Genomic DNA, 27,873 nt, shown 5'->3' on the forward strand with positions numbered 1-27,873 from the left:
TCTCGGTCGTAAAAAATATATTTATATATATAATAAAATCTACAGTAAAAAGAATCAACTACAATAACAATTATTGAAATAAACAAAAAGATTGTTGACTGTGAATGAATATACAGTACAATCACTGCTTTTAATGTCTTGTATACACAGTAGAAAGCACAAACGTGAGTGTGTGTGTGTGTGCTTGTGTATGTGTGTATGTGTGTGTGTGTGTCCACTTGTGGTGGGGAGTTTTAAAACGATTTGAAATCCCTGTTCAGCCACACATGAGACATCGTGTTTACTTCAGGATTCCCGAGTAAACACGTACGAGAGCCTCTCCCACAGCAGGCTGAGCGTCCATTAGAATACATGCTACTACTCGTGTGTGTGTGTGTGTGTGTGTGTCAGTCTAGTGGCAGCCACATGCTCTGACCACCATGTTGCGGTATTTCTTGAGGATGACGTTGGAGCTGTCGTCGAAGTAGAGCACCGAGATGGCGTGGAGCTGCGTGGGCGCGCAGCAGGGCTTCGGCACCGTCTCCGGGTTGATAAAATGAACCTGGGAAGAGCGGGAAGATGGGGGGGTTAAACGTTAAAATCATCGTTACACCACGAACCAATGATGACAAACTAAGCAACGGCTGCCTCACACACACACTGACTAAGTACTGTGGGAATAAACCGCTTCAAACGGTCCTCCTGTCTCACATCGCCGATGACGGGTTACTCTCAAATACAATTTGCATCGGCTTAAATACAGTCGCTAAATACAGTCGTTGAATACAGTCGTTAAATACAGACGTTGAATACGGTCGTTGAATACAGTCGTTAAATACAGACGTTAAATACAGACGTTGAATACAGTTGTTGAATACAGTCGTTAAATACAGTCGTTAAATACGGTCGTTGAATACGGTCGTTGAATACGGTCGTTGAATACGGTCGTTAAATACAGTCGTTGAATACAGTCGTTGAATACAATCGTTAAATACAGTCGTTAAATACAGTCGTTGAATACAGTCGTTAAATACAGTCGTTGAATACAATCGTTAAATACAGTCGTTAAATACAGTCGTTGAATACAGTCGTTAAATACAGTCGTTGAATACAGTCGTTAAATACAGTCGTTAAATACAGTCGTTGAATACAGTCGTTGAATACAATCGTTAAATACAGTCGTTAAATACAGTCGTTGAAAACAGTCGTTAAATACAGTCGTTGAATACGGTCGTTGAAAACAGTCGTTAAATACAGTCGTTAAAAACAGTCGTTGAATACAATCGTTGAATACAGTCGTTAAATACAGTCGTTAAATACAGTCGTTGAATACAGTCGTTGAATACAATCGTTAAATACAGTCGTTAAATACAGTCGTTGAAAACAGTCGTTAAATACAGTCATTGAATACAGTCGTTGAATACGGTCGTTGAAAACAGTCGTTAAATACAGTCGTTAAAAACAGTCGTTGAATACAATCGTTGAATACAGTCGTTAAATACAGTCGTTGAATACAGTCGTTAAATAAAGTCGTTGAATACAGTCGTTGAATACAGTCGTTGAATACAGTCGCTCCGACTGGTCACATGACTCACTAGGGTTTGCACGATGGCGTGGTTTGTGGCGTTCATGTAGGAGTTCAGCGGGAAGGCGCACTCTCCCTCGCAGTAGTACGCCGCGTAACCTTCTGGAGCGATGATCCAGTCCTGAGAGGAAGAGGAGAAGAAGAAGAGGAATTCAGTTTGGAGAAGTGGTACTTTGTTTTTCATCCCTTGAGGTTTTTTATGTTGTAATTGCACCTTTACTATAAATTTATAAAACCAGCCCACATTGACAGCCGGTAATCAAATTATGAATTTACAACTACCACATACTTTCATCATTATTATTATTATTTTTAAATCTGCCCATTATTTTCATGATTAATAGTCGAAAGGAATGTCAGGAGATTGTGGACAAATTCTGAGGCTCAAGTTGAAATATTTCAGTTGCTTTTTCTGGCTGACCGAAAAATGTCTAAAAACATAAAGGTTTAGACCCTCAGAAGACAAAGAAACCGTTTGAGAAGATGGAACAAGAGGCATCTTTAAAGACTAATAGATCGTCATCATCGTTTATATTCGGCCCTGAGATGGGTTGACTGTTGTTTTCAATGCCGACTGGCCTCCATCTGCCTGATGGATCACGGAGGTCTGGACCGTGGTCCATGCCTACTGCCAACTATTCATACACGCTGTCATATTCATTGAATGTGTTTTTAACTCTAATGACTCCTTCTGGTCACATGACATCTATTGTTCTGTCCATCCTGGAGAGGGATCCTCCTCTGTTGCTCTCCTGAAGGTTTCTTCCCTTTTTTTCCCTGTGAAAGGATTTTTTGGGAGTTTTTCCTGATCCGATGTGAGGTCAAAGGTCAGGGATGTCTATGTGTACAGATTGTAAATCCCTCTGAGGCAAATTTGTAATTTGTGAGAATGGGCTGTACAAAATAAACTGAACTGAATTTCTTTCTTTTGGGTGAGAGCAGCCCGTATGGAGCTGTAAATACAAAAGAAAACTCCGGAGCGTATTGCTCTGAGAGAACAGTTATCCAACCAGCCGGACGGTCGGAGGACAAAGTTCAGAGAGACTTCAGTGAGCGCGTCCACACTTGGATTCGAGTATCGTGTGGACTGATTCCAGTCCAGACATTTCTCAGGATTCTCGGATACAGACTCGCAACCAGAAGTGTCCGATTGAGGTTTCCCGTTGCGTGGGCCCAGCTCACTCGAGGAGCGCTTTCCGTACCTGCCACCCCAAGTCTCTGAAGCTGACGTAGAGCTCGTGCTTCTTGCAGGCCTGCTTCTGGTCCGTACTGCTGTTCTCTGAGGACGAGGACAGAGGGAGACAGGTTTTGACTTCAACACGTGCGCTATTATTCCGTTCAGCTGCGAGAGTGATTATTCTGCGGTCAGAGCCCCAATTAGAGATGAGAAGGAACAGACCGGAAGGCGGCCAATATCCACACACTGAACATTAACATTTAAACAATGGCTGACGGAAACCACCTCCAGATACAGCAGCAGTTTGGTAATTGTTTCAAAGGAGCGGGCCACCCTGCGGAGAGGTCGCTCTGCTCTTGCTTTGAGTTTCCACGGGATGAAACAGATGTGCAGAGTGTGGACTCACCCTCTTTTTAAAAAAAAATGTGTTTTTGTTGTTGTCCTGAACTCAAGTCTTTACGTATTCTCCCTCCCTTCTCTTCTCCCGTTTCCACATTTCCTTTTCCCCCCTCTTCACCATATCCACGTGTCGGAAAAAAAAAGAACTAAAAAGAATCGTCTGTTTTCTATCTCCTGGTATCTCTCTCTCTCTCGCTCGCTCGCTTCCTCTGGTGACCTCTGGGGCTCTGCGCTACATTAGGTTCCCTGAGAGCGGCTCGCATTGGAAATGATCACGAGCAACTGGTTCTGATCATCCAGTTAAAAGACCGCTGGTATTCCGAGTTCCAAACACAGGCCCGTCTGGCCCATGTGCCGTGGCCCCGGTTGCCCTACAGCGCAACGCAGATGTGTTCTCGCCGTATAAAAAGGCCTGCGCTGCCTCACCCCCGCGCCGGGAACTTGGCCCCGACGGCTCGTGCAAATAAACAAGAGACGGCGGAGGGACTTTAGAAAAAAAGAAAAGAAAAAAGTAAGCTCAGGCATTAACGGTCTAATGTTTCAGCGCTTCACGTAAACACAGAACCTCTCACACCTCCAGAACAAAGCACGCATCACGTGTTTCACACCGGTTCCAAATGGCGTGCTTTCTTCGTGGATGCACGGTAAGTTCTCATCCTCACGTAGCCAAGAAAAGACGGCTGTAAATTTAACACACACACACACACACTTTGCGCGTGTTTACCTGCGACATTGGCCACCCTCAGTGCCTCCTGGTTCTTGGTCCCTTTGGAGCGGTTGGGGTTGCGCTGCTTGGACCCGCCCTGCGCCGAGCGGATGCTTCGCAGGTGCACCTCGGTGGCTTTGAAGAAGGCCACCATGAAGGGCTGCTTGTTCTGAGGCCCGTTGTGACCGATCAGGCCCGCCACGCGGGGATTGATGATATCTCCTGCAGGGGGAGACGGAGAGGGAAGTTCAACAGGTGCCGGCATCACGGACATCTTGATTGAAGTCACGCGTGGCGACGTGTGAGGAGAATTGCAGAATGCGCTTGAAATCGAATAAATGTGTGCCCGCTGTGTACTTTTTTGCATGTGTGTGATCTTTTTTACTCTTTTCTCCACCGAAACCACTTGTGTCTGTTTTACAAATGAGATTTTCCCTTTGACATTTTTTTCCTCATCCCTTCTCCTACCTCTGAAATGCCAAGGACGAAACGTAACAGCGAACATCAAAGCCTCTCTACTTTGTTGTTAGAGTGTGTGCGTGTTGTGCGGGTGTGCTTGTGCACGCTTGTGCACGCTCGTGCACGTGCTCTCCAGCCGTGTGTATCTACTCTTAAGAATGTGTGCCTGATTGCCCGTTATGTGTTAAATCAAGGCTTCTGGTCGCTGCCGGCGACGGGATGTCCCGTGTGCCTGTCTGTGCATGCTCACCCATAACCCTTCCTACACACACACACACACACTCGTGGATACAGCCTCTCAAGCACTCCAGTGTCTGTTTTCCTCACCTGACATGTAACATCCTGCCATCCAGCGAGAGATACTATTCTCAAACAGGCTCTCGTGCCTCACACGTCTGTTGATGAAGTTTTCCACTGACTTTATAAACCCTGTGATGACCAACTCCAGCTGAGATGTGATCCTCAGGATAACAGTGTGTGTTTTCTGAAAGCCTGCTAATGATGCTGAGGGTATGACGGATGAAGACGGGGGTGGGGGGGTGGGGGGGGGGGGTGAATGACGATGAGCAGGTTTTGATTTATCTCTGCCGAGTGCACACAAGGAGCGAATCAACGGATTCTTGCACTGATGTCAGTGCATGTTGTTTTGTAATGCGGACCTTCTGGTTTTGTTCAGACGTCAAACAACATCAACTCCACATTGAAGTGGTACATGTCGTTCTTTTTCATCTGTTTTATCCAAGTGACCATATTTGGACTCTACGGAGGAGGGACACTGTGGAAGAGATGCTGTAACATACAATCAGTCCGCCCCCTGGTGGTCATAAGCCCAAAAGGCTCATAGACTTCTATTCAATGCCCCCTGGTGGTCATAAGCCCAAAAGGCTCATAGACTTCTATTCAATGACCCTGGTGGTCATAAGAAAGACCAAAAGTCCCATAGACTTCTATTCAATGACCCCTGGTGGTCATAAGAAAGACCAAAAGTCCCATAGACTTCTATTCAATGCCCCCTGGTGGTCATTAGAAAGACCAAAAGTCCCATAGACTTCTATTCAATGCCCCCTGGTGGTCATAAGAAAGACCAAAAGTCCCATAGACTTCTATTCAATGCCCCCTGGTGGTCATTAGAAAGACCAAAAGTCCCATAGACTTCTATTCAATGCCCCCTGGTGGTCATAAGAAAGACCAAAAGTCCCATAGACTTCTATTCAATGACCCTGGTGGTCATAAGAAAGACCAAAAGTCCCATAGACTTCTATTCAATGCCCCCTGGTGGTCATAAGAAAGACCAAAAGTCCCATAGACTTCTATTCAATGCCCCCTGGTGGTCATAAGAAAGACCAAAAGTCCCATAGACTTCTATGCAATGCCCCCTGGTGGTCACAAGAAAGACCAAAAGTCCCATAGACTTCTATTCAATGCCCCCTGGGGGTCATTAGAAAGACCAAAAGTCCCATAGACTTCTATTCAATGCCCCCTGGTGGTCACAAGAAAGACCAAAAGTCCCATAGACTTCTATTCAATGCCCCCTGGTGGTCATTAGAAAGACCAAAAGTCCCATAGACTTCTATTCAATGCCCCCTGGTGGTCATAAGAAAGACCAAAAGTCCCATAGACTTCTATTCAATGCCCCCTGGTGGTCATTAGAAAGACCAAAAGTCCCATAGACTTCTATTCAATGCCCCCTGGTGGTCATTAGAAAGACCAAAAGTCCCATAGATTTCTATTCAATGCCCCCTGGTGGTCATAAGAAAGACCAAAAGTCCCATAGACTTCTATTCAATGCCCCCTGGTGGTCATTAGAAAGACCAAAAGTCCCATAGACTTCTATTCAATGCCCCCTGGTGGCCATAAGAAAGACCAAAAGTCCCATAGACTTCTATTCAATGCCCCCTGGTGGTCACAAGAAAGACCAAAACGACCATAGACTTCTATTCAATGCCCCCTGGTGGTCACAAGAAAGACCAAAAGTCCCATAGACTTCTATTCAATGACCCTGGTGGTCATAAGAAAGACCAAAAGGCCCATAGACTTCTATTCACTGCCCCCTGGTGGTCACAAGAAAGACCAAAAGTCCCATAGACTTCTATTCAATGACCCTGGTGGTCATAAGAAAGACCAAAAGACCCATAGACTTCTATTCAATGCCCCCTGGTGGTCATTAGAAAGACCAAAAGTCCCATAGACTTCTATTCAATGCCCCCTGGTGGTCACAAGAAAGACCAAAAGTCCCATAGACTTCTATTCAATGCCCCCTGGTGGTCATAAGAAAGACCAAAAGTCCCATAGACTTCTATTCAATGCCCCCTGGTGGTCATTAGAAAGACAAAAAGTCCCATAGACTTCTATTCAATGCCCCCTGGTGGTCATAAGAAAGACCAAAAGTCCCATAGACTTCTATTCAATGCCCCCTGGTGGTCACAAGAAAGACCAAAAGTCCCATAGACTTCTATTCAATGACCCTGGTGGTCATAAGAAAGACCAAAAGTCCCATAGACTTCTATTCAATGCCCCCTGGTGGTCATAAGAAAGACCAAAAGTCCCATAGACTTCTATTCAATGCCCCCTGGTGGTCACAAGAAAGACCAAAAGTCCCATAGACTTCTATTCAATGCCCCCTGGTGGTCATTAGAAAGACCAAAAGTCCCATAGACTTCTATTCAATGCCCCCTGGTGGTCACAAGAAAGACCAAAAGTCCCATAGACTTCTATTCAATGCCCCCTGGTGGTCATTAGAAAGACCAAAAGTCCCATAGACTTCTATTCAATGCCCCCTGGTGGTCACAAGAAAGACCAAAAGTCCCATAGACTTCTATTCAATGACCCTGGTGGTCATAAGAAAGACCAAAAGTCCCATAGACTTCTATTCAATGCCCCCTGGTGGTCACAAGAAAGACCCATAGACTTCTATTCAATGCCCCTGGTGGTCATTAAGACCAAAAGTCCCATAGACTTCTATTCAATGCCCCCTGGTGGTCATTAGAAAGACCAAAAGTCCCATAGACTTCTATTCAATGCCCCCTGGTGGTCATAAGAAAGACCAAAAGTCCCATAGACTTCTATTCAATGCCCCTGGTGGTCATAAGAAAGACCAAAAGTCCCATAGACTTCTATTCAATGCCCCCTGGTGGTCATTAGAAAGACCAAAAGTCCCATAGACTTCTATTCAATGCCCCCTGGTGGTCATAAGAAAGACCAAAAGTCCCATAGACTTCTATTCAATGCCCCCTGGTGGTCATTAGAAAGACAAAAAGTCCCATAGACTTCTATTCAATGCCCCCTGGTGGTCATAAGAAAGACCAAAAGTCCCATAGACTTCTATTCAATGCCCCCTGGTGGTCACAAGAAAGACCAAAAGTCCCATAGACTTCTATTCAATGCCCCCTGGTGGTCATAAGAAAGACCAAAAGTCCCATAGACTTCTATTCAATGCCCCCTGGTGGTCACAAGAAAGACCAAAAGTCCCATAGACTTCTATTCAATGCCCCCTGGTGGTCATAAGAAAGACCAAAAGTCCCATAGACTTCTATTCAATGCCCCCTGGTGGTCATTAGAAAGACCAAAAGTCCCATAGACTTCTATTCAATGCCCCCTGGTGGTCACAAGAAAGACCAAAGTCCCATAGACTTCTATTCAATGCCCCCTGGTGGTCATAAGAAAGACCAAAGTCCCCATAGACTTCTATTCAATGCCCCCTGGTGGTCATTAGAAAGACAAAAAGTCCCATAGACTTCTATTCAATGCCCCCTGGTGGTCATAAGAAAGACCAAAAGTCCCATAGACTTCTATTCAATGCCCCCTGGTGGTCACAAGAAAGACCAAAAGTCCCATAGACTTCTATTCAATGACCCTGGTGGTCATAAGAAAGACCAAAAGTCCCATAGACTTCTATTCAATGCCCCCTGGTGGTCATAAGAAAGACCAAAAGTCCCATAGACTTCTATTCAATGCCCCTGGTGGTCACAAGAAAGACCAAAGTCCCATAGACTTCTATTCAATGCCCCCTGGTGGTCATTAGAAAGACCAAAAGTCCCATAGACTTCTATTCAATGCCCCCTGGTGGTCACAAGAAAGACCAAAAGTCCCATAGACTTCTATTCAATGCCCCCTGGTGGTCATTAGAAAGACCAAAAGTCCCATAGACTTCTATTCAATGCCCCCTGGTGGTCACAAGAAAGACCAAAAGTCCCATAGACTTCTATTCAATGCCCCCTGGTGGTCATTAGAAAGACAAAAAGTCCCATAGACTTCTATTCAATGCCCCCTGGTGGTCATTAGAAAGACCAAAAGTCCCATAGACTTCTATTCAATGCCCCCTGGTGGTCATAAGAAAGACCAAAAGTCCCATAGACTTCTATTCAATGCCCCCTGGTGGTCATAACAAAGACCAAAAGTCCCATAGACTTCTATTCAATGCCCCCTGGTGGTCATAAGAAAGACAAAAAGTCCCATAGACTTCTATTCAATGCCCCCTGGTGGTCACAAGAAAGACCAAAAGTCCCATAGACTTCTATTCAATGCCCCCTGGTGGTCATAAGAAAGACCAAAAGTCCCATAGACTTCTATGCAATCGGACTTCTTTTTGAGACCGGAGGAGTCGCCCCCTGATGGCCATGAGAGAGAATGCAGGTCTAAGACACTTCAGCGTTGTCTTCACTTTTCTGAACCGGAGGTTGCTGCCTGGGCATAACTGGCCACTACTTTAACTACTTCGATTCACACCTACCATCCTCGAATTCTACCAAATACAACAACAGTGCAATAAACCATATCTTTATGAATCATATCATTCTTGTTTACACCATCAGAAGGGTGTAAATTCATCTTAATGATTGTTTCTTATCACCCGAGGAGGGTTAAAAGAGGAGATGTCACAGCTTCTTATCGCGGCATATCATCGCGGATCGACACACACTCACTAAGATCTGGTCCGGCGCACAATCCTTAACCTTAAGGATGATCCATGAGTAACACTGAGCTGGAAAAGTGTCACAGCAGCCTACTTTATAATTCAATCCTGCTTCCTATTTGAAAAACCTTTATTGCATATAAGCCACCAGCCATTCCAGCCTAAGTCCCGTCACGCCGACGCACCCAAAGGGCACCAGAGTGGACGCCATCTCTTCATTTCTAGCGCCATCTGCTGTAACGCCCCAACGTCGATCTCTGTGAGGAACAAGCCCCAAACAGACTTCTGCTGTTCTCTGATGGGACTGACACTCACCACGTGTGCTATCCAGGGTGAGCTGTAGACCCAGGTTCCTGCCAGGGTCCAGGACCCAGTGGTTACTGGTGGCCGTCACGTCGAACACCAACCAGCCCTCCTCTGCTGCCCAGATCACCCGAGAGTCCAGCAGAAGCAGGTCGGACTCCCTTGAGAAGGACACAGAAGAGGAGTTCGCTGTTAAAGTCGGGGACGAACAGAAAGCCAACGGGGATTATGTGCACGGTTACGAAAGATAAGGTCGGAGCCGTGTGGCGGAGCGTAAAGCTGTAAGTGACCGGAGCGAAAAAGAGCAAAGTAATGAGAGTGGAGAGAGGGAGTCGGAGGAGTGTGACGGAGTGAAACAAAGAGAGCGAGAGATGGAGTAAGAAAGAGACTAAGGGAGGACGAAGGGAGGGAGGGAGGGCTCCAGATGGTGAGGCCCAGGGGAACACTTCATTTTCTTAATTGACAATAATGGCTTTATAAACGACCGGTCCTTTCATACACACAGTCCATCATTGGCTGGAATTTTGCGGACGAGCTACAAAGCCAAAGAGAGAGAGAGAGAAGAAAAAAAACACAGCTGCGAAAGAACTGTGTGAAAAGTAGCGAGTGAAATAGTGCGTATCCAATTCAGTCCCATTGTCCGACACTGAACTCTGGATTTTCTACTCTTTTACCACCGGAGACTAAAATCCCTTGTTCTTTCATGTGGCCATTCATGTATCCCGACCTATTTTTTGCCGGGGGGCAGATAGTGTGTCACAGAGCTCCGGTTCATTCGTGGACCCAGGCCCGTCTCTCTGGCAAAAAAGGAATAAATGCCCGTGTTGTTCCCTCTGGACAACGGAGACCTTGAGGAGGCGTCGCGGAGAGGAGGACACGGGCCATTCCTGAGTCACCTACACCTCTCCTGCACGGCCCGGATTACTGACACGTGGAGATGGCGGAGGCTGAGACCTCCTTTCGGTTGGAGAAGCGTCCAGATAAGGGCTTAATTTTAAGTATTGATGAAAAAGTGTCGATTTTTTTTTTTTTAAACAAAAGTTTTAATTGTCTATAAATGATGTGAGGGGAAAAAAAAGAATCACAAATTCACAGATCCCAGGGGGATGTAGTTAAAACCCAAAGATTATCAATAGGCCTTTTTCACTAAGAAGTTTCGAGCCACGCTCACCTGTGAGAGTGTTCCTCCAACACCTGGTAGATGCTGATGCGGAAGGTCTCGTTGTCGAAGCGCTCGTGGATGAAGTCTTTGTACATACGGAACTCGGCGGCGGTGACCGCCTCGCCCTCCGGGATCCGCGATAGGTCGAACCTGAACTCTCTGTGATGTCGCCGCACGGGCAGGAACTCCTTTTCGTGCTCGACTGCAAAAAAAAAAAGGGAAAATAAAACCACATCAAAAATGAGACAAATTTGCATGTATGCAGAATAACTTCTCTCCACATGAGTGTTTTGCATCCCCCTCTTCACCAGAAGACATTCTAAATGTGCGCAGGGAGACCCAGAGGGGGTAAGGTTACCCCAAAAGAAGGGTTTCTGTGTAGCATCGAGCTGCATCTCTATTTGCAACACACACAAATGGACAATAACACATTTCCCTCTCACATTTTCTACACTTTATCCTCCCCGGTCTGTCAGCGCGGAGCGGACATAGCCCCAGATTAAAAACATCCATTAGATGTGCGGGACACATGTTGGCTTACGATTGAAACGTTCACGAGTACGGGCTCTCGCGGCTACGCATGTGGCGCACACTGAGCCCCGATAGAGATGCCGGCGGACTCTGACGGCTTTACGAGCCCCTTTCTTCTCGCTCTCTTCCTCTCGTTTGGCCCCAGAGAGTCATCCAGTCTGCCCTTCATCTGGTTCTCATGAGTTGAGGGGGCTCCGTGTTTTTTGGTGCACCCCATCCCCGTTCCACTCCTCTCTCTCTCTCTCTCTCTCTCTCTCCCCCCCCCCCCCCCCCCCTCTTGACGTGGCCTCCTTGACCCTGCTCCTCTCATGTCCCAGCAGGACATCCCAGGGGTCAGCGCCTTGTCTCTCAACATCACCTGGCTGTCCCTTCACCTCCCTCTTTATCAACTGTCAGACGGACTGCCCACAAATACACACAAATAAATCATTTATAAGCTCGTGAGAAACACAACACATAAAAACACGTCATCATCTTCCCAGACCATCAGTAGCATGCTGAGCTGTTTTTTCTCTTCCTCTTTTCTCGACTTCTATATGCTGTAAATTAGACTAGAAATTCCCTTCTTTCCTTATTTTTTGAGCAACAATCAAAACTAGATATCATAAAGTACGATGAAAAAGTACAGCGATCTAAATTGCATTATATAGAGTTTGGGGTATGGGCTGGTCATCTGATATTTTTTTATCTGACATCTATATATCCAAATGATCCACACTGGAAAAATGTAATGTCAGAATATATTTCAATGGAAAAACTCATCTCATCTATCATTTACAACACAACACCACTACATCTGGTCATCATTCACTATATTTTTACAAACATGACACCACTCATCTTATTGATTAGTTAATTCATCTTAATTTTTATTTATTTTCCTTGCCTGTGAACCAATTCAATTCCACGTACATGCATACGCTCATACATATACATCTGCCTTCATCTATGCATTTAGTTTCTTTAAATAAAAAATAAATTTAAAAAGCTTACACACACGCACACATGCATTTATTTTTATTTATTTTTCTCAATACTCTGACTTTATGATGTTTTGTCCACTTTTTTCTTATCATAAAAAAATCAATCATTTGGATATATATTTATTTTATTTTATATATTTTATTTTTTTATTATAAGAAAAAAGTGGACAAAACATCATAAAGTCTTATAAAGTCTTATAATAAAAATAAAAAATATATAAAAAATAAAATATATATATATATCCAAATGATTGATTACAAATATTTTTTTTCTTATAAGAAAAAAGTGGACAAAACATCATAAAGTCTTATAAAGTCTTATAATAAAAATTAAAAATATATAAAAAATAAAATATATATATATATCCAAATGATTGATTACATGATACAAGAAAATGAGTCTCCAGCCACAGTCTCTCTGTAGGCTGTAGACTGAGTGGTGAAATGAGCTAAAGGCTCAAAATACCAACACGCTGATGTTCAGAAGGAATATTGTTCAATAATGTTCAAGTAATTAACGCTGAGAGACTCGTCCGATGGGAATGTCTTTAGGTTTGCAGGTATTTAGTCATAAAGTAAAGACTAGCAGATTGAGGGATAGCCAAAACGTTTATTCATTTCCAATTATTGTGAACTACTGGAAAAAGAAAAGTCCAAAATTATTAGGATTAATCTGATGGAGACCACGAATGTTTGCACAATATTTCATAGCTGTTGCGAAGACTTCTGTCTGACAGCCGTCCCTAGAGCCGTGAGAATAATAGTTTACGGTCCTAATACAGTTAAGACGTTGACCTTGTGACCCTGCAGGGCTGAGTAGCTGGTGACAGAGGACATCGTTTTTATATCTGTCTATGTATCTGAACTTGGCAAGATCTTTGCCACGGACACACACACATTACACTTCCAAAGAATGCCTCACCACAGCAGCTGTTAGCAATAGAAGTGCGCAGTGATGTAGAAGTGATGCGTTGTCATTTCTTTCACTGCACACCACCTGCCTCTTTGTCTTCCTCGGACCCGTTTCCCCTCTTTACTCTTGTGTAGTTTTTCCCAGTCGGACCTCCTCCCCCCCCCCCCCCCATCATCCTTCCTACAAATATTTTTAGTGCAGCAAAAGAATGATATCGCTTATTTCTCTTGCCAAAAAGAGTATATAATAAATATATACAAAAAACTAAAATGAAACTTTATAGAACTTACAGAAATATAACCAGCCTCCTCCTGTAACTCCCTGTTCCCTCTCCCTCTCCCCCCCCCCCCCCCCTTTCATTTACCTCTCGATTAAACCCAGTTGCTGACGGACATTGTACATTACGAGATGATTGGCCGGAGCAGAAGTAAAGAAAGGATCTAATTACTCGTCAATGAGAGACAGCTCTTCGCTCTGTTGGCCATTCGTTTTGGGCTCAGTGCGTACTTCATCTGCCACGGGGGCACGTTGGACTGGTTTGAAAAGCTGAAAAACAGTCTGAAAGTCTGAAAACAATGGAGTCATACTTGTATTAATCTCTCTGTCAACACTGTGGACCAAATTGTATGCCCCGGACCACTTTCCACAAGCCCCGCCTCCCTGCGAAGGTCGCCCTTATTAACCACATCACCGAAGGCTACTCCACTACCCGGTCACAGAAAAATAAGATGGATGAAATATGACTTTTTGTAACAGTTTAGCTCCACACCTTCCTTTTTTATTAGTTGTTTTGATCCTGTCTCTAACTATCACGTCATTCCAGATCCTGCGTCCCATCTCGTCAGTCCAGCTCCCTTCACCTGCCTCTGATCACTCCCTCGTTAGTCCCTCATTACCTTCACCTGGTCTTCATGCCCATCTCACCTGTTGCCCATTCCCTCGTTAGTCCCCGTCTACTTAAGTTCCCTCTCTTGCCCTTGTCCTCTGCCAGATTGTCTTGTGTTCTTCTTGACCAAGCCCTCCAGCGTTACAAAGTGTATTTATCTGTTCCAGTCTGTTTTTTTCCTGCCGGTATTTGGAGTAACTGAGTCGTGCATTTGGGTCCACCCTAATACTCCCGTGACACTTTTAGGCGAACCTTTAGGGAGGTTGGTGACGGGTGAGTCAACATCGTTACAGAGACCGGATCGTGATCCCGGATCCAGCCGCCATGGCGGGGGTGGACCCCAGGACAGAGGAGGCGGACTCCGTGATGCTCAATGATGCTCGGGACTCAGACGCAGTCAAAGTTGACGGAAAATGTTTTCCTGACGCAGAATGTTCAATGTCATAATGTCGGCCATGTTATGTTTTCTGTGCTGCAAATAATTTTTTTTTTTTGTAATGTTTCGTTGTGTTTTTATTGCATTTTGTTGCACATCCAGCTCTCGCATAATGACAATAAATGATCCGATTATATCGATATACCAGTCCACTGGTTTGCAACCTTTTGGGACAAAATGTTCTCCATTCAAAAAGAAGAATATAACTATCTCATCCTCTGTCCAATTACTTCTCTGCTCCAGGGCCTGTGTCTTCTTCCACCGCCACACCAGGGAGCCCTCCCTCCTCCCGCAGCTGAGCGCAGGTGCACTCCCTCTGGGGAGAAAGCCAGACCTGCCGCCGCCCCTTCGCTGTAAAAGCTCTTTATTTGTTCCTTTGCGAGCCCACGGCTGGAGGCCGCGGTGCAACTCCCACAACAACTATTTCCCTCGCATCGCTTTTCCATTTCCACTCCTCGTCGTGTGAAGTTCATCTGTACAGTTTGAGAGAAAAGGAGAGCGTAGCCCACAGAGTGTGTATAGCCTCTCTCTCTTCTACAGGTCATTACAGCAGTGTGGCAGTCATTAGATGAGGAGGCACAGTCGAAGCCGAGCGGGCGCATTTATGACTTCCTCTGGGAGGAAGTGAGCAGCCATCGCCCCACCTGTGTCGCAAACATACGCACACCACAAACATGGTAAACACACCCTACTCGTGGCTTATGAACCCTTCATTCTGAGGAGGCGCCGTCCGGATCGGTTGCTGCTGCTCCACACACACACACACACACACTCCAATACACACAAGCATCTATCACAAAATGTTTCCTGTGAAGCGAGCGGCCCTGTGCGTCACAGCACACGGTAAGTCAATCATTATGGGTTTCTGTATTCCATAATTAAAGATGCAACACACACATGCAAAAGAGACAAACACACACACACACACGACCTCTGTGTCCTTTAAACCTCCAGTGCACCTGGTGACCAGAGGGCGATGCGGTGTGAACACTGCGTGAGCATCTTTCATGATTGATGCTCCACTCTCTGCCTGCTAACAACCAAAAGCTCCGATCTTTTTCCAGACACAAAACTATTTGAGGTTGCCATGATTTCTGAATTTTCTTTTGTTTAACTGTATATTATATACATTAAGTAGCATGTCTGTACTCTGTTTTGTGTTCATATATCATCCTTCCTACAAATATTTTTAGTGCAGCAAAAGAATGATATCGCTTATTTCTCTTGCCAAAAAGAGTATATATAAATATATAGAGTGAGTGACGTATTCCTTCGTTCCCATGATTATAGGCGCCGCAGAGCCATCCTAGTCTGAAGCTGAAAAGTCAAAATTACACTATTTAATTCTCATTTGTGGAGTGAAATCATCGAGCCTTTTACAAAAAAACTAAAATGAAACTTTATAGAACTTATAGAAATATAACCAGCCTCCTCCTGTAACTCCCTGTTCCCTCTCCACTTGTATCTCCTCCTCCTCCTCCTCCTCCCCCCCCATCTGCCGGGCCAGCAGACCCAAGACACTTCTCCGACACCTCGAGCTCCGGAGCTGCAGCGGCCAAATCTGACGGCTCGCATGAGCCCGAGCGTCTGTTGGCCACCCTCACACCTCTCAGTCCCGCCTCGCACGCTTCCGCTGCTCCGCGGGAGGGGGGTCTCACCCCTGGCACCACTCTCACTTCTCTCAGCCGACAGCTTAAGCTCCCCATCCCTCCCTCCCCTCATCCCACCTTCAGTTCTCTTGAGACAAATGTGCACCCATTATCTGCAGCTCATTCTGCGTCCCCGGAGAGCCCGTTAACTCTTAACGGCACACCTGATTCACAAACCAGAAACTAGAAAAAGGGCAATGAGTCAAACCGGGGGGGGGGGGGGCAGATTTCATACGGAAGTATATGAAGCGGAGCGTAACAGTCCTTAAAGTCATGCTGGATTGATTGATGCGCCGCAATGATCCGTCTTCCCTTTCGACGATGTTTTAAGCACTGCGTTGGGAACGAGTAAGTCATAGTTTCCAGAAGCTAAATGGAGAGAGGGGAAGAAAAACAGAGTGCAGGGAGAGGGCAGAGTGCTCGAGATGTTTATGCTTCAAAAAGAGTGCAGCGGGTTTTGATCTCCCGGGTACCGGGGCGACGACCCGCGGTCCTGCCCGACTGGCGACTGCTGATGACATCATGCCTGTGTGATGTATCTGTGCTGCTGCAGGGCCTCGACAGCGCTGGCTCCCTGGGAAAGGGTCAGCAGAGTTCCATGCTATAACTTACTGACACTCAACGATCATTAAACACACCGCAGTGTGCGTGTGTGTGTGTGTGTGTGTGTGTGTGTGTGTGTGTGTGCACGACCACGCGCCCGTGTGCAAGTAGAAGCAGTAACCACAGGAAGAAGAGTCTTTACATTTAAGACTTGCGGTCCGACCTTTCCGAGTTCGGAGATTAAACTCGGAGCAGCTTTCGGTGACCTCTCCCTCAGCCTCTCACAGCGGCCATCAAACACGCTTGCCCTCTGTCGTGCTGGGTTCCACCTCACGCTTCGCTGGGCATCACGGACCGGAGATTTATCCTGGATATGCAACAGCCTGGAACTCACAGGAATGTGTCCCGACTGTAAAGCCTCTGGCTCGCTCCGTTGCAGAGCGAGCAGCTGAGCTAAAGGTCCGCCAGAACCCCGGAAATCACAAATGGCCTTCCCTCGACTGGGACTCGAGCCACGCAGATCGTTTTGGTTTGAAAGAAAAGTTACATTTTGGGTTTTTACGGTCATTCGTTTTGTGGGAGAGAGTTACTGTCGATGAGAGCGATACCTCTCCCGACTGGTTAGCGTAGCTTAGCATAGACACTGGAAACAGGGGGGAAGAGCTAGCCTGGCTCTGTCAAAATGCGACAAAATGCGACAAAATCCCACCTCTAAAGCTGACCAATAAACAAGTAATATCTTGTTTGTTTCATCCGAACACAACCGTGTAAAAACTACAATTTGCAGGGGTCTTTGCGCCGGAGTATTTCTTGTCTTTTAGAAGTTGCAACCAGCGGAGACTACAAGAAAATCCCCTACAACGTAAACCCCCCAAACATTTACACATTTACACTTCTTTTGTCTTATACACATTATAATGAATGAAACATAACGTGCTGGCAAGCTCATTTAGTTTCCTACAGATCCTCTTTTTCCTTTAGTTTTCAGTCTTTTAAGCTAAGTTAGCTGGATGCTAGCTTTAGCTTCACATTTCCCAAAGAGACAAAAGAGTTTTCTCGAGAACCAAAAGTTAAACTCGAAGCTTCTTTGATACCATCGGTGGTACGTTTCTTTTTATGAATGGGAAGAACCTCTTCTTCACTGGAAGCCAGAGCGGTGACTCTGGAGAGCTACGCTGATTGAAGGCCCTGCAGGACAAATTGAGTCATCCCCGAAATTATACACGTCATCGTGTTCCTTCAGAGTCGCTTTGGCGAAAGGCAACGGTGACAACAAAGAAAACCACATCCTAAATCTTCAGCGGCCATTGCTCTGTGGCGTGACGGCATGTGTCGAGAGACAGGGATGAAGAAGGGCGCGGAGAGATCTGCGCCAAGCAGTGAGGGAACGCCACGGTAACCGTTCCTCTTAACTTCCTCTTAACTAGAATAAAACAACTCGTAGGCGTGGAACCGCAGACGTTCAGTTTCCCCCCTCTCGCTCTTTCTTTCCCTCATCCCCTTGTTTTTTTTATGTTTGTGTTATAAGCCACACCCTCCTCCACCAGCTAAGCCGCCTCTTATTATAGACCCCAACCATTTTTGATTCACATACAATACGCACATAGAGACACTCAGACTTTCCCGGTGTCGACATAACACACAACAAATAATTTCCTCCTGCTATAAATATACATTTATAGATATATATATAATTAATATATTATATATATATAATATAATACATATATATATTATATATATTATACATTATTAATATATAATATATATATTATATATATAAATAAAATATATAAATAAAATACAGCTGCCAATATGCCCGTCATGTATGGCATTTCTTTTTTAGCAGCTAGTTGTTTATTTTGTTTTATTACATTCATTCATTATTGCGTTGTTTTTTTTCTTCCTTTCATTCAATAAACAAAATCGCCGTGGAGAAAACACAGCTGTACGCTTGACTAAATAAACAGAAAACTGCCAAACGCAGTTCACATTGCACGCTGCACAGACGCACAATTCCATCGCTTTTTTAAAAAGCACTTGCATTTAGTTGTGGCATGGCTTTTACACGCTTTGATGTGGCTGTTGGGACCTGTTGAGTAATCTGACCGGTGTTACGGGCTTCCGCTAACGCAATCTTCCGCGAGAGGACAGCTAACACACATCGTACAGTGCAGCTGGTCAGTGGCTCGAAAACAGTGCTCTAGCATGCACGAGCGCACACATCAGGAACGCTCTGAAGCACATCACTTCCCCAATAAACTCAGAAATGCACTCGGTTTAATAGAAATGCACGCCACCCATTCCCGATCCACCTTTCCTCATCTCATCTCCTTCCCCCTCTCCCCTATACGCCCTTTCGGTGCCCCAATACCAAGCGAAAAGTTGGGTATTTGTTTTCGCAGCGGCGGAGCCGTTGGTCCCAGGATCTCTGGCTGCGCTCTGGCCCACATCTGGTCCTCTCGGCTTCACCGCTTGGTACCCGGCCGTCGGGGAAGTGCAGGGGAGTCTCGTGTGCTGCCGGTCACTGATAAGGCAAAGCCAAAGTAACCCAGATGAAAGAGAAGTGGCTAAACGGGTCGGAATATCATTCATTCTGTTACCCGCCGCACTTTTTTTTAATATCTCACAGCTCACTTTAATGTCTGACTTCTTCTCCTTCTTCCTATATGCGTGTTGCAGTGGTTCGCCTGTTGTCTAGCTACGTTTGGACGGAAACAAAATTTAAAAAAGTAACAGCAGGAGAGTGAATTCATTAGAAAAACTAAAGCCCAACATTCCTGGCAACGAAGGAGCGCCGTCCATCACGGAGCGAGAACGCCCACTGCTCAGTACATCTGGGCCCTTGGACCACTTGCCACATTGTCGAGTCCCACCCGCAGAGTGTTTCATCATCCCTCCCAGCAAGTGCCTCAGCCTGGCCAAGAGCACAGAGGCTCTGCTAGGTGCATCCAGATGTCACTCTGGACTCCCGGGTTCAACAGGTGAATTTGAAAGTCAATAAACGGGAGGGTTGGGGGGAGGAGGGGAGGAGGGGGGGGGGCAGCGTTTCCCCGGATCTGCCGGCAGCCCCGGAGCTTAATACAGTCTGCATCTGTCTCCATTTGTGTTATTTATTTCCACGCCAGACCTCAGCGTAATACATCAAACCGCGGAGAGCATTAAGAGAAACTACCTGACAGGAAGGCGATCTGTACCGACGGCTACATTCCTCTGCTTCTGCTCACTGCATGTCCAGCACAAGGCAACACAACATGCGCTCAAGAACACTAATTAGCTCCAGAAACATTCCTGTTGGGCCAAACAACAACAAAAAAAGAGTAAAGTGCGCCCGCTTCTCCCCCAACCCCCCCCCCCCCCCCCAAAAAAAACATATTTCGGGGAAGCAGCTCCGAGTGTGAGGACGAGTCCATCAGCTCAGCGATGGACAAAAAGAGTGTGCGAGTGGGTTTATTGGAGAGGGAAGGAGTGAGGAATGAAGTATAGAGAGGAAGGGAACGTTGTGTTTTTGGAGGGGTTCAGAGAAAGTGTGTGTGTGTGTGTGTGTGTGTGTGTGTGAGTGTGTATGTGTGAGAGAGGTGGGGAGTGGAAAAACACACAAAAGAACTTGAGAAAGTGTTGAAATGTTTTATGTCTGGAAGCACGGGAGGTTTAAACCCCTGGAGGCGGAGGGCCGGAGCGGGAGGTCGGAGACTAAACACCACACGACACCGCCGGGACCGCGCGGTAACCAACTCATTAAAACCGGGAGGCCGGCGCTGATAATCAATACTGTTTGTTCAGGAGGGCAGGGGAGAGACGTTTGGTATCGGGTGGTGCTGCGTGTCGGACGGAGTGGAGGCGGGGCCGGCCTGGGGATGGCGGAGGTCGAGACGAGGGGACTCGTTGGACTCTTTAGAAGATAGAGTTTCCCCCCTGCTCTGGCCTGCAGACAGAGGGAAACATCTGCATCAACCTCAGCACCGCGTGAAGAGGGAATGTGGGGGGGGGCTCTAATGCATCCCAACTGATCCACCAATCGGGGACATTTCGGGCTCAGGTCTCCGTCTCCGTCTCCCGTGCGGAGGAGGGCCGCGAATGGTGGAGGGGCCAGGTGGTGCGCTGTCCGGTCACCACGGTAACGCAGAGGATAATTACCCGCTAATTGCACTGACTCACTCGGCCAAGTCTGCTCTCCCATTACATTACATCACGTGCCGTTTAGCTGACGCTTTTATCCAAAGCGACTTACCGCCATGTTACATTCACACGCTGTAAAGACACAGGGAGCAAGTCAGAGTTAAGTGCCTTGCTCAAGGACACATCAACTAGGGCAGGGATTGAACCACCAACTCCTGATGGAAAGATGGACCTGTTAACCACTGACCCCGCAGTCATCCTCCGAGCTTTGTTTGCGTCCTGCTCCTCAACTCTGTTTAGTTAAAAGTATCACATCTGGTGGAGATTAACAGCAGCAACACAAGAGCAATTAAACGCGGCCGGGTTAGCGCTCTTTTTTTCACCGTTGTGATATTTTCTAATAATCCAATTGCACACTGTACGACACAGTTTAGAATCTTTAAAAAAAAGTAGAAGCCTGATGATATTATATGCTTTCTTTTAGTCAACAAACATTTTAAAACGAATTATTCAGGATCACAAACGTTGATGTTTGCACATAAAACTCATTTTGGTGCATTTTGACCAAATTTTAAAACAGAAATAGTGAAAATCCCACCAGAATATGATGAAAGGACATATCTATAAGAGTATGTTAAAATATGATATAATTATATTAGGGCTGTCAGCGTTAACGCGTTAATCTATGCGATTAATTTGGCCGCGTTAACGCACTAAAATATTTTTACGCAATTAACGCAACTTTGTTTACTTCCGGTGTTCGTTGAAGTTTTTACACTCAAACCGAGCGTCAAACCGCGGCAGTACGGTTTGACACTGTTTCCGTTTTTAAAACAATTATTTTTCCGCGAAAATAAGAAGCGGAAATCAGTTTAAACTCGTGGATGAATCAGTCGGGTTTCCTCCTCCGCTCCTTCCTCCCGTCTCCCCCTCTGATACACAGAGGAACGAAAGGGCGACGTGTCGGGTGACGCGGCGCGGAAAGAACTCGTCACACGAAACCTTCAACGTGATTGGTCAATCCGTTTGTCTGTCAACATTTTGGGAAAAAAACAACCAATGAACACTCAGTAAATCATAAAGGACCTCCCACCTCACGGCGAGGCTCTATAGCAGCCTGTCAGTCAGAGAGCAGAGAACACGGCACCAGGACAACTGAGCCTCATTGAATAGAGCTGAGATTGTTCTGGAATGGTTGATGTAGAACACGTGGGGGTATGTGTCATATGCAAACGCCTTTAAAAGGTGAATTTAAATTTTTTTGTAAAATGGAGAAAATGCCCCCAGCCTCCAGAGGGTGAACAGGACATATTTGAATGTCAGTCAGTTTACCAAGGCCACTGGTTCTGCTGTTGTTCAGCGTTAAAGATGACAGGACCAATGGGGTCTCAATATAGGCCTACTTCTTTTTTTTTACTAATCTGATGTTTCACTGAAGAAACAATTTATCATCCACAATATTAAATACCTCGCTGGCACTTTATAGGTAGGAGCCTCTTTGAAACACAGCTCTGTGTGAAGTTTGGTCTTTAAAAAGAATGAACTTTTAACTTTTAACTTTTAATTGCGATTAATCGCAATTAATCGCGATTAATCGCAATTTCAAAATGTGCGATTAATTAGTTAATTTTTTTTAATCGATTGACAGCCCTAAATTATATACATAATGTACGCGCAATATGTGCATCGTTGCTTTCTTAATCTTTAACTTATAACAATATCATGATAAGATCGTTGAAGATGAATAAACCATTACACCGAATTAATTGCCAGCCCAAAAAGGTACACACACACACACACACACAAACACACACACAAACCTTTCCTCACCCTCACCTCGGGCTACGTTAATCTTTGCCAGACGGCATGAGTGCAGACAAAATAAGGAAGCGGTGACTAACACATCTCATGCGAACATTTTACAGTAAAAGACGTCAAACCCCTCCACCCACGCAAACACAGGTGGTGATGCTGCTACCGTTTCAGTCCTCCAGGATGCAAATAGCGGACCAACAAGTCACAGAGCCCTTTTTCCTGTGGTCTGGGGGGGGGGGGGGGAATGGGAATTTCAGGTGTGGGACGCTGTGATTGTTTTCGCGGCCTGAGTGAGAGTTTGACTTGAACTGGACTGACCTGCAGTGCAGCACAGGCAACAAAAAAAGTAGCGGCCCAAAAACAAAAACAAAAAAACTTGGAAGCTGTGGTTTGTTAAAGAGGAAATGCCTTAATTCACAGTGGCTGAGGGTGAATGCTGCCAGACACCACTGGGACGACATTAAACAACAGTTACAAGAAGTGTGTGTGTGTGTGTGTGTGTGTGTGTGTGTGTGTGTGTGTGTGTGTGTGTGTGTGTGTGTGTGTGTGTGATTATGGATGTGCGTGTGTACACAGACTGAAGATATTATAATGGGCCCATTATAATTCGATTTACGCACCTTTCTGTGTGTGTCCCCTCCCCTTGAGAAACGGGTTCATGACGTGCGTGTTGCGTTCACTTGCTGGCGCGTCGTCGCGGCACACGCCCAGTGCCGCGGGTGACCTGTATTTCGTGTCGTACATTCTGAACGAATGCCGTAAGCCATTTACACAGCTGGGCTTTTAAAACCCCGGGGGTGACTCAGCGAGAGGACGTCGCTGGTCTGGGGTCTGTCCCAAAGTCTGCGGCGCTCGACGCGAGCCGACGGCAAAGTGCAGCAGTGGCGCTCGGGGGGGAAGCAAGTCAAATCTTTCCAAAGATATTCATAATAAGTGCGGTACTGATATATTCACAACGTGAAGCATCCTGCAGAGAAATCAGATGCATTCGTGTCATAGTATTCAACCGTGTATATATATATATATACAATTACAAGCCAGTGCATGAACGCGGGCCTCTCAGGAAGCATACGAAGTCTGACTAATGCACCTTGGCGCGCAAGTTATGGAGACGTGCAGAGCTTTGAGGGACAGCTTTTAAATAAAAGCCACACTCCTTTTGCTCACAGGCGACCTAAAGAAGAAAACAAAGCCGCAGGGAGCAAATGCGAATATGGAAGGAATTTTGGAGAGGAAATAGTCAATCCATTCGATAGCCATCGCTTACTTATCCGTCTCTCTCTCTCTCTCTCTGAAACAGAATATGATCTGCTGTTGCCTGGACACACATTTGATGGGACTCTGGGAGAAACCTCACAATGAACCCGACTCTGACTTGATGCAACACGTGGCAGATAGCACACACAATGCAACGAGAGGTGCCCACGTTGTCTCCAAATGAGTGACGCAGTCGGAAACACTGAGCATGTGCCACGGTGAGGAGGACTCATCCTGGACGAGTGCCAACCCGTCATTACATTATCGCACAAGAATCGACAGGTAAAAGCCGTGTGACTTTCTTTTCGTGATCCTCCAATATATTAAATTAAATGTCCTCTCCAGCTGACTCTCCGTCTGCTTTAAGCATCATCCCTTCAAAAAGAAATGGACCGAGTCCCGACCATCTGCCGTCTGTCTCTCTCTCTCTCTAAAGCTCCCTTCTTCCTTGTCGGCCCCTTGACTTTGCGAGTCTCTGTGGTCAAATCCATCTGTGTGTCGCAGCCTGTCAAAAATAGTCACAATGCAGCGGCTCCCACAGTAATTACACAGTGGAGTGGAGGAACCAGTGTCACCTCCCCTCCCTCCTGCCAAGAACTGCATTTGCCGTTTTTTTTCTCTGCCAAAATACAATTAAGATTAATTCACAAAAAAGAAAATAACAAAATAATCGCAGCTACTTATCTGGAACACGAGTGGGGCAACGATGTGTTTATCCGATCAGAAAATCGGACACCGCCTGCTAATGCTGGGATGATTTGCTCTTAACAACCTCTGATTGTTGATGACGGCAATAAAGTTAGATTTCAATAAGCATTCTGATGAGAGAAGCACATTGGTTTCTAGGAGAGAAAAAAACATTTAACAGCCAATAACGACACAGAAATACTCCATGTGAGTGACGCGCCTCCAACGACGCGACAGTGAGAACAACTGAAACCAACAGCAGTCGTTGACTTGCATTATTTTGGTGTTCCGAGTGTCTAAACTTTGGGACGTCTCCAGATTAGAGTGCAGGGAGGACCCAGTGCACTTTGAACCCACACCCGCTGTTGACTTACTCATTCTTTAGATAACACATGGCTGACATATTAGCTGCTGGCTGGCCGTCTGCAGCACCTGGACATTCACTGGTTGCACAGCTGTTTACCAGAGAGACGGACACTGGAATGTGATACTTCTGGTATTATTATTATTATTATGATGTCGTGAAGGTGGTGGTTGCGCTGGTCTCCTGTGTGTGCAAGTGGAAGTAACAAGATAACATCCACAACCGTCACCTTTGACTCACAGATAGCCTATTGGCAGAGCGATGGGTCCTAAAAAAACAGCAAGTGGGGAGCAATGCTTGCAGTAAACGGTGAATATATGGCCCGGACACAGATGTAGCAGATCATTTCACGACAGCTAGAGAATCCCTCAAACCAACCATGTGTAAAAACGGCGCGTGTCCATTCGAGAAGTATTCATATTTCTATTTTAGGGACCTCTGATATCAAAAATATTCACCTAATTCCACTGTATGGTATTTCTTTTTACAAGGCAAATATTATGATCAAAATGTTGTGATTGAGACCGAGTGTTGCATCATCGTGACTTTGGTCTATAAATCCTCTAAAGTCGTCTGTTCAACAGTGTTTTTTCTGAGAGAATAAGAAGCCTACCCAAGTTGACAAAGCTCATGACCATGTCTGCGTCGTTCAAGAAGTTGTTGTCCTGCACGCTGGCTATCGGCGGCCCGTGGGTGGTGAAGACGGGCTTGTAGGGGTAGGAGTATCTGTCCTCGTCCCTCTCCGTGGACATGGCGTTGTACAAGTCCAACATGAACATCGGGGCGGCGTTGTGCTTCCCGTGGAGGTGGGGTCGCGGCCGGTGCGGCAGCCCCAGGATCGACAGGATCTCCCGCTGCATCTCCCTGCGCTCCTGGCTCTTCAGCCGCCGGTGGATGAAACTGGAGTGGAACTCGTTGTCCAGCGTGAAGTTCGTGAACGCGGTGTCCGCCAGTACGCAGTAGCTCCAAACCAACAGCAAAGCGGGCGCACGTCGGTCCAAAACCGGCGCCATGGTATCACACTCGCCGTGCGTAATTGCGCTCAGTTCAGTTCGCCGAGAGAGAGAAGGAGAAAAGTGGATATTGGAACGTGCGGCTTGTGTTCGGTATCCAACGTCAGGTACGGACCCTCATGTTGAGGGCAGTGCTCCCAAAACGAAACATCGACTTCACTTTTTAAACCAGTCCCGTTTGTTGATCGGTTATCTGGGCCAGGAGAATGTGCTCGCGCGGACCTCTGTCCTCATCCAGCAGCCAACAGCGACCAACCGGAGAGCAGCGTGCAACTGCGGAGCGGAGGCTGCGGTGCAGACGCGCGCTTCACCGGGAGAGACACAAGGACGAGTCCTGAGGAGGCGGCTGTGAGCTGGGAGGAGCAGGGGAGAGGGGGTGGAGGAGGGGAGGGGGGGGGCGAGCGAGAGAGAGACAGAGTGTGAGAAAGAGAGAGAGTGAGAGAGAGAGTGTGAGAAAGAGAGAGAGAGAGAGTGAGAGTGTGTGTGTGTGTGTGTGTGTGTGTTGTGGTTGCTAATGGGGATAGCGCGAAGTTGGCTCGTGGCTGTGCAAATTTTTTTTTTTTTTAAAGAATTAGTATCCGATATGCTTCGGTTTACGATAAAGCACATTTGTTCATTCCTTTCTCGCAAACTCCCAGGTGCCCGATGCGTGTGTTGTGTCGGTTTCAAGAACAAAAGATGTGACAATGGACCTTTCGTGGCTACACGGAAAATAACAGACTTCATCACGAGAGAGTCGTTATTCGAGCCCGTGTGGGTGAATACTTCCACGCTGAGGGAGAGAGGTTGCGTCATGTGCGTTGTGCAGGTGCACTCTGCGGACGCCTCGGCTCGCAGTCAGGCGTCGGTCGTCTTCTGATGTCGTGGAGAGGCAGCATTACGGCCAGTTTTTATTTTGTTGCAGATATCAAAGCTTCCTATACTGCCGGAGCAGGAAGTTTGTGACAAAAGGTGGCGGTGCACAGACAGAGAGACAGAGAGACAGAGAGAGAGAAGAGAGAGAGAGAGAGCAGCGTGCAGATGTTTGGCAGCTGCTCCATCCCTCCATCCCTCCATCTGCCCCTCCTGGCCCCAGCACCTCTTAAACACCACACTTTAATGGAACGCTCCTGACCCCGTCGGGCGCTCTCTCTCTCTCTCTCTCTCTGTTTTTCAGATGCACTGCTTCATCGAGACAGACCTCCTAAAAGATTATTTTGTTTCACTGCACAGAGAGTGGAGTTTTAAAGGCTCAGCAGTTGAGATGTTTTAGGGCTGTACGGCCTGCCAGGTGATTTTTTACGACAGTCAAATTAGACTTCAATGGCACAGCGAGAGAGGCCTGCCAGACGACTCGAGCTGTGATTGCAAACAGGGGAAGGGAAAGGAGGCAGAGCGCGTCTCGGGGTCTTCTACACTCGGCCCACCTTCCTGAACATTTTAATGTGGTCGGTTCTCGTCTTCAAAGGCCTCGCACTCCTCTCTTCTTTTTTGTTCTTTCTTTTCCAATGACAATCCGACATTAAAGCCTGAGAGCTTACATAGCCCGCCACGTCTCGTTCTGTATATCTAATCCTCTATTTGCTTTTAAATGGCCTTTCAGTAGTAGCCTGTAACATATAAACATTTCTATCCGGTGCCTCAGATAGAATCAGCTAATGGCCGCAGGTGTTTACATTACAGCAGTTTCCAACGGAGGACTTGAAAAGGTCCTGGTTCCAGTTAGAACTATACATCTTCCCCTCTTTCTCTCTCTCTAACTCCCATTGTTTTACACTCATTCTCTTGCTCTCTTGCCCTTGCTGTAAGGTTGGTGAGGTCAAACCCCCACCACCACACACACACACACACACACACACTGGTGCTCCTGCAACAAGCCCTTGGCTCCATTTGTGCCCAGAGAGGGGCTGACGATCCCGGGCCAGAATAATAGGAACAGACCCTTCCTTTGTTTGGGCCTCCATGGGCCCGATGACAGTCACAGTAAACAGTGGGCACGGGCGGAGGAGGCCGGGC

The 27,873-nt window shown here is 46.4% G+C and overlaps 1 protein-coding gene across 1 annotated transcript; it reads right to left on the minus strand.

Moving 5' to 3' along the window:
• Nucleotides 1-26,175, minus strand: bmp7b (bone morphogenetic protein 7b). Its single transcript, XM_056423662.1, has 7 exons — nucleotides 25,479-26,175; nucleotides 10,692-10,884; nucleotides 9,533-9,681; nucleotides 3,865-4,068; nucleotides 2,767-2,843; nucleotides 1,575-1,685; nucleotides 1-541 (listed from the first exon to the last, which is right to left on the minus strand). Exons 1-7 carry the CDS (start codon nucleotides 25,876-25,878, stop codon nucleotides 392-394), a joined length of 1,284 nt encoding a protein of 427 aa, XP_056279637.1. The 5' UTR covers nucleotides 25,879-26,175; the 3' UTR covers nucleotides 1-391.
• Between the last annotated feature and the right edge of the window lie 1,698 nt (nucleotides 26,176-27,873).

The sequence above is a fragment of the Pseudoliparis swirei genome, chromosome 9 (assembly GCF_029220125.1).
Source record: "Pseudoliparis swirei isolate HS2019 ecotype Mariana Trench chromosome 9, NWPU_hadal_v1, whole genome shotgun sequence".
NCBI lineage: Eukaryota > Metazoa > Chordata > Actinopteri > Perciformes > Liparidae > Pseudoliparis > Pseudoliparis swirei.

Excerpts from the sequence above, each read along its gene's own strand:
- bmp7b (XM_056423662.1), bottom strand. The coding sequence starts at position 25,878 with ATGGCGCCGGTTTTGGACCGACGTGCGCCCGCTTTGCTGTTGGTTTGG. Across the intron at positions 9,682-10,691 it reads TTGGAGGAACACTCTCACAG|GGAGTCCGACCTGCTTCTGC; the intron begins GTGAGCGTGGCT and ends GTCCTTCTCAAG. Across the intron at positions 542-1,574 it reads ACGCCATCGTGCAAACCCTA|GTTCATTTTATCAACCCGGA; the intron begins GTGAGTCATGTG and ends CGCTCTTCCCAG.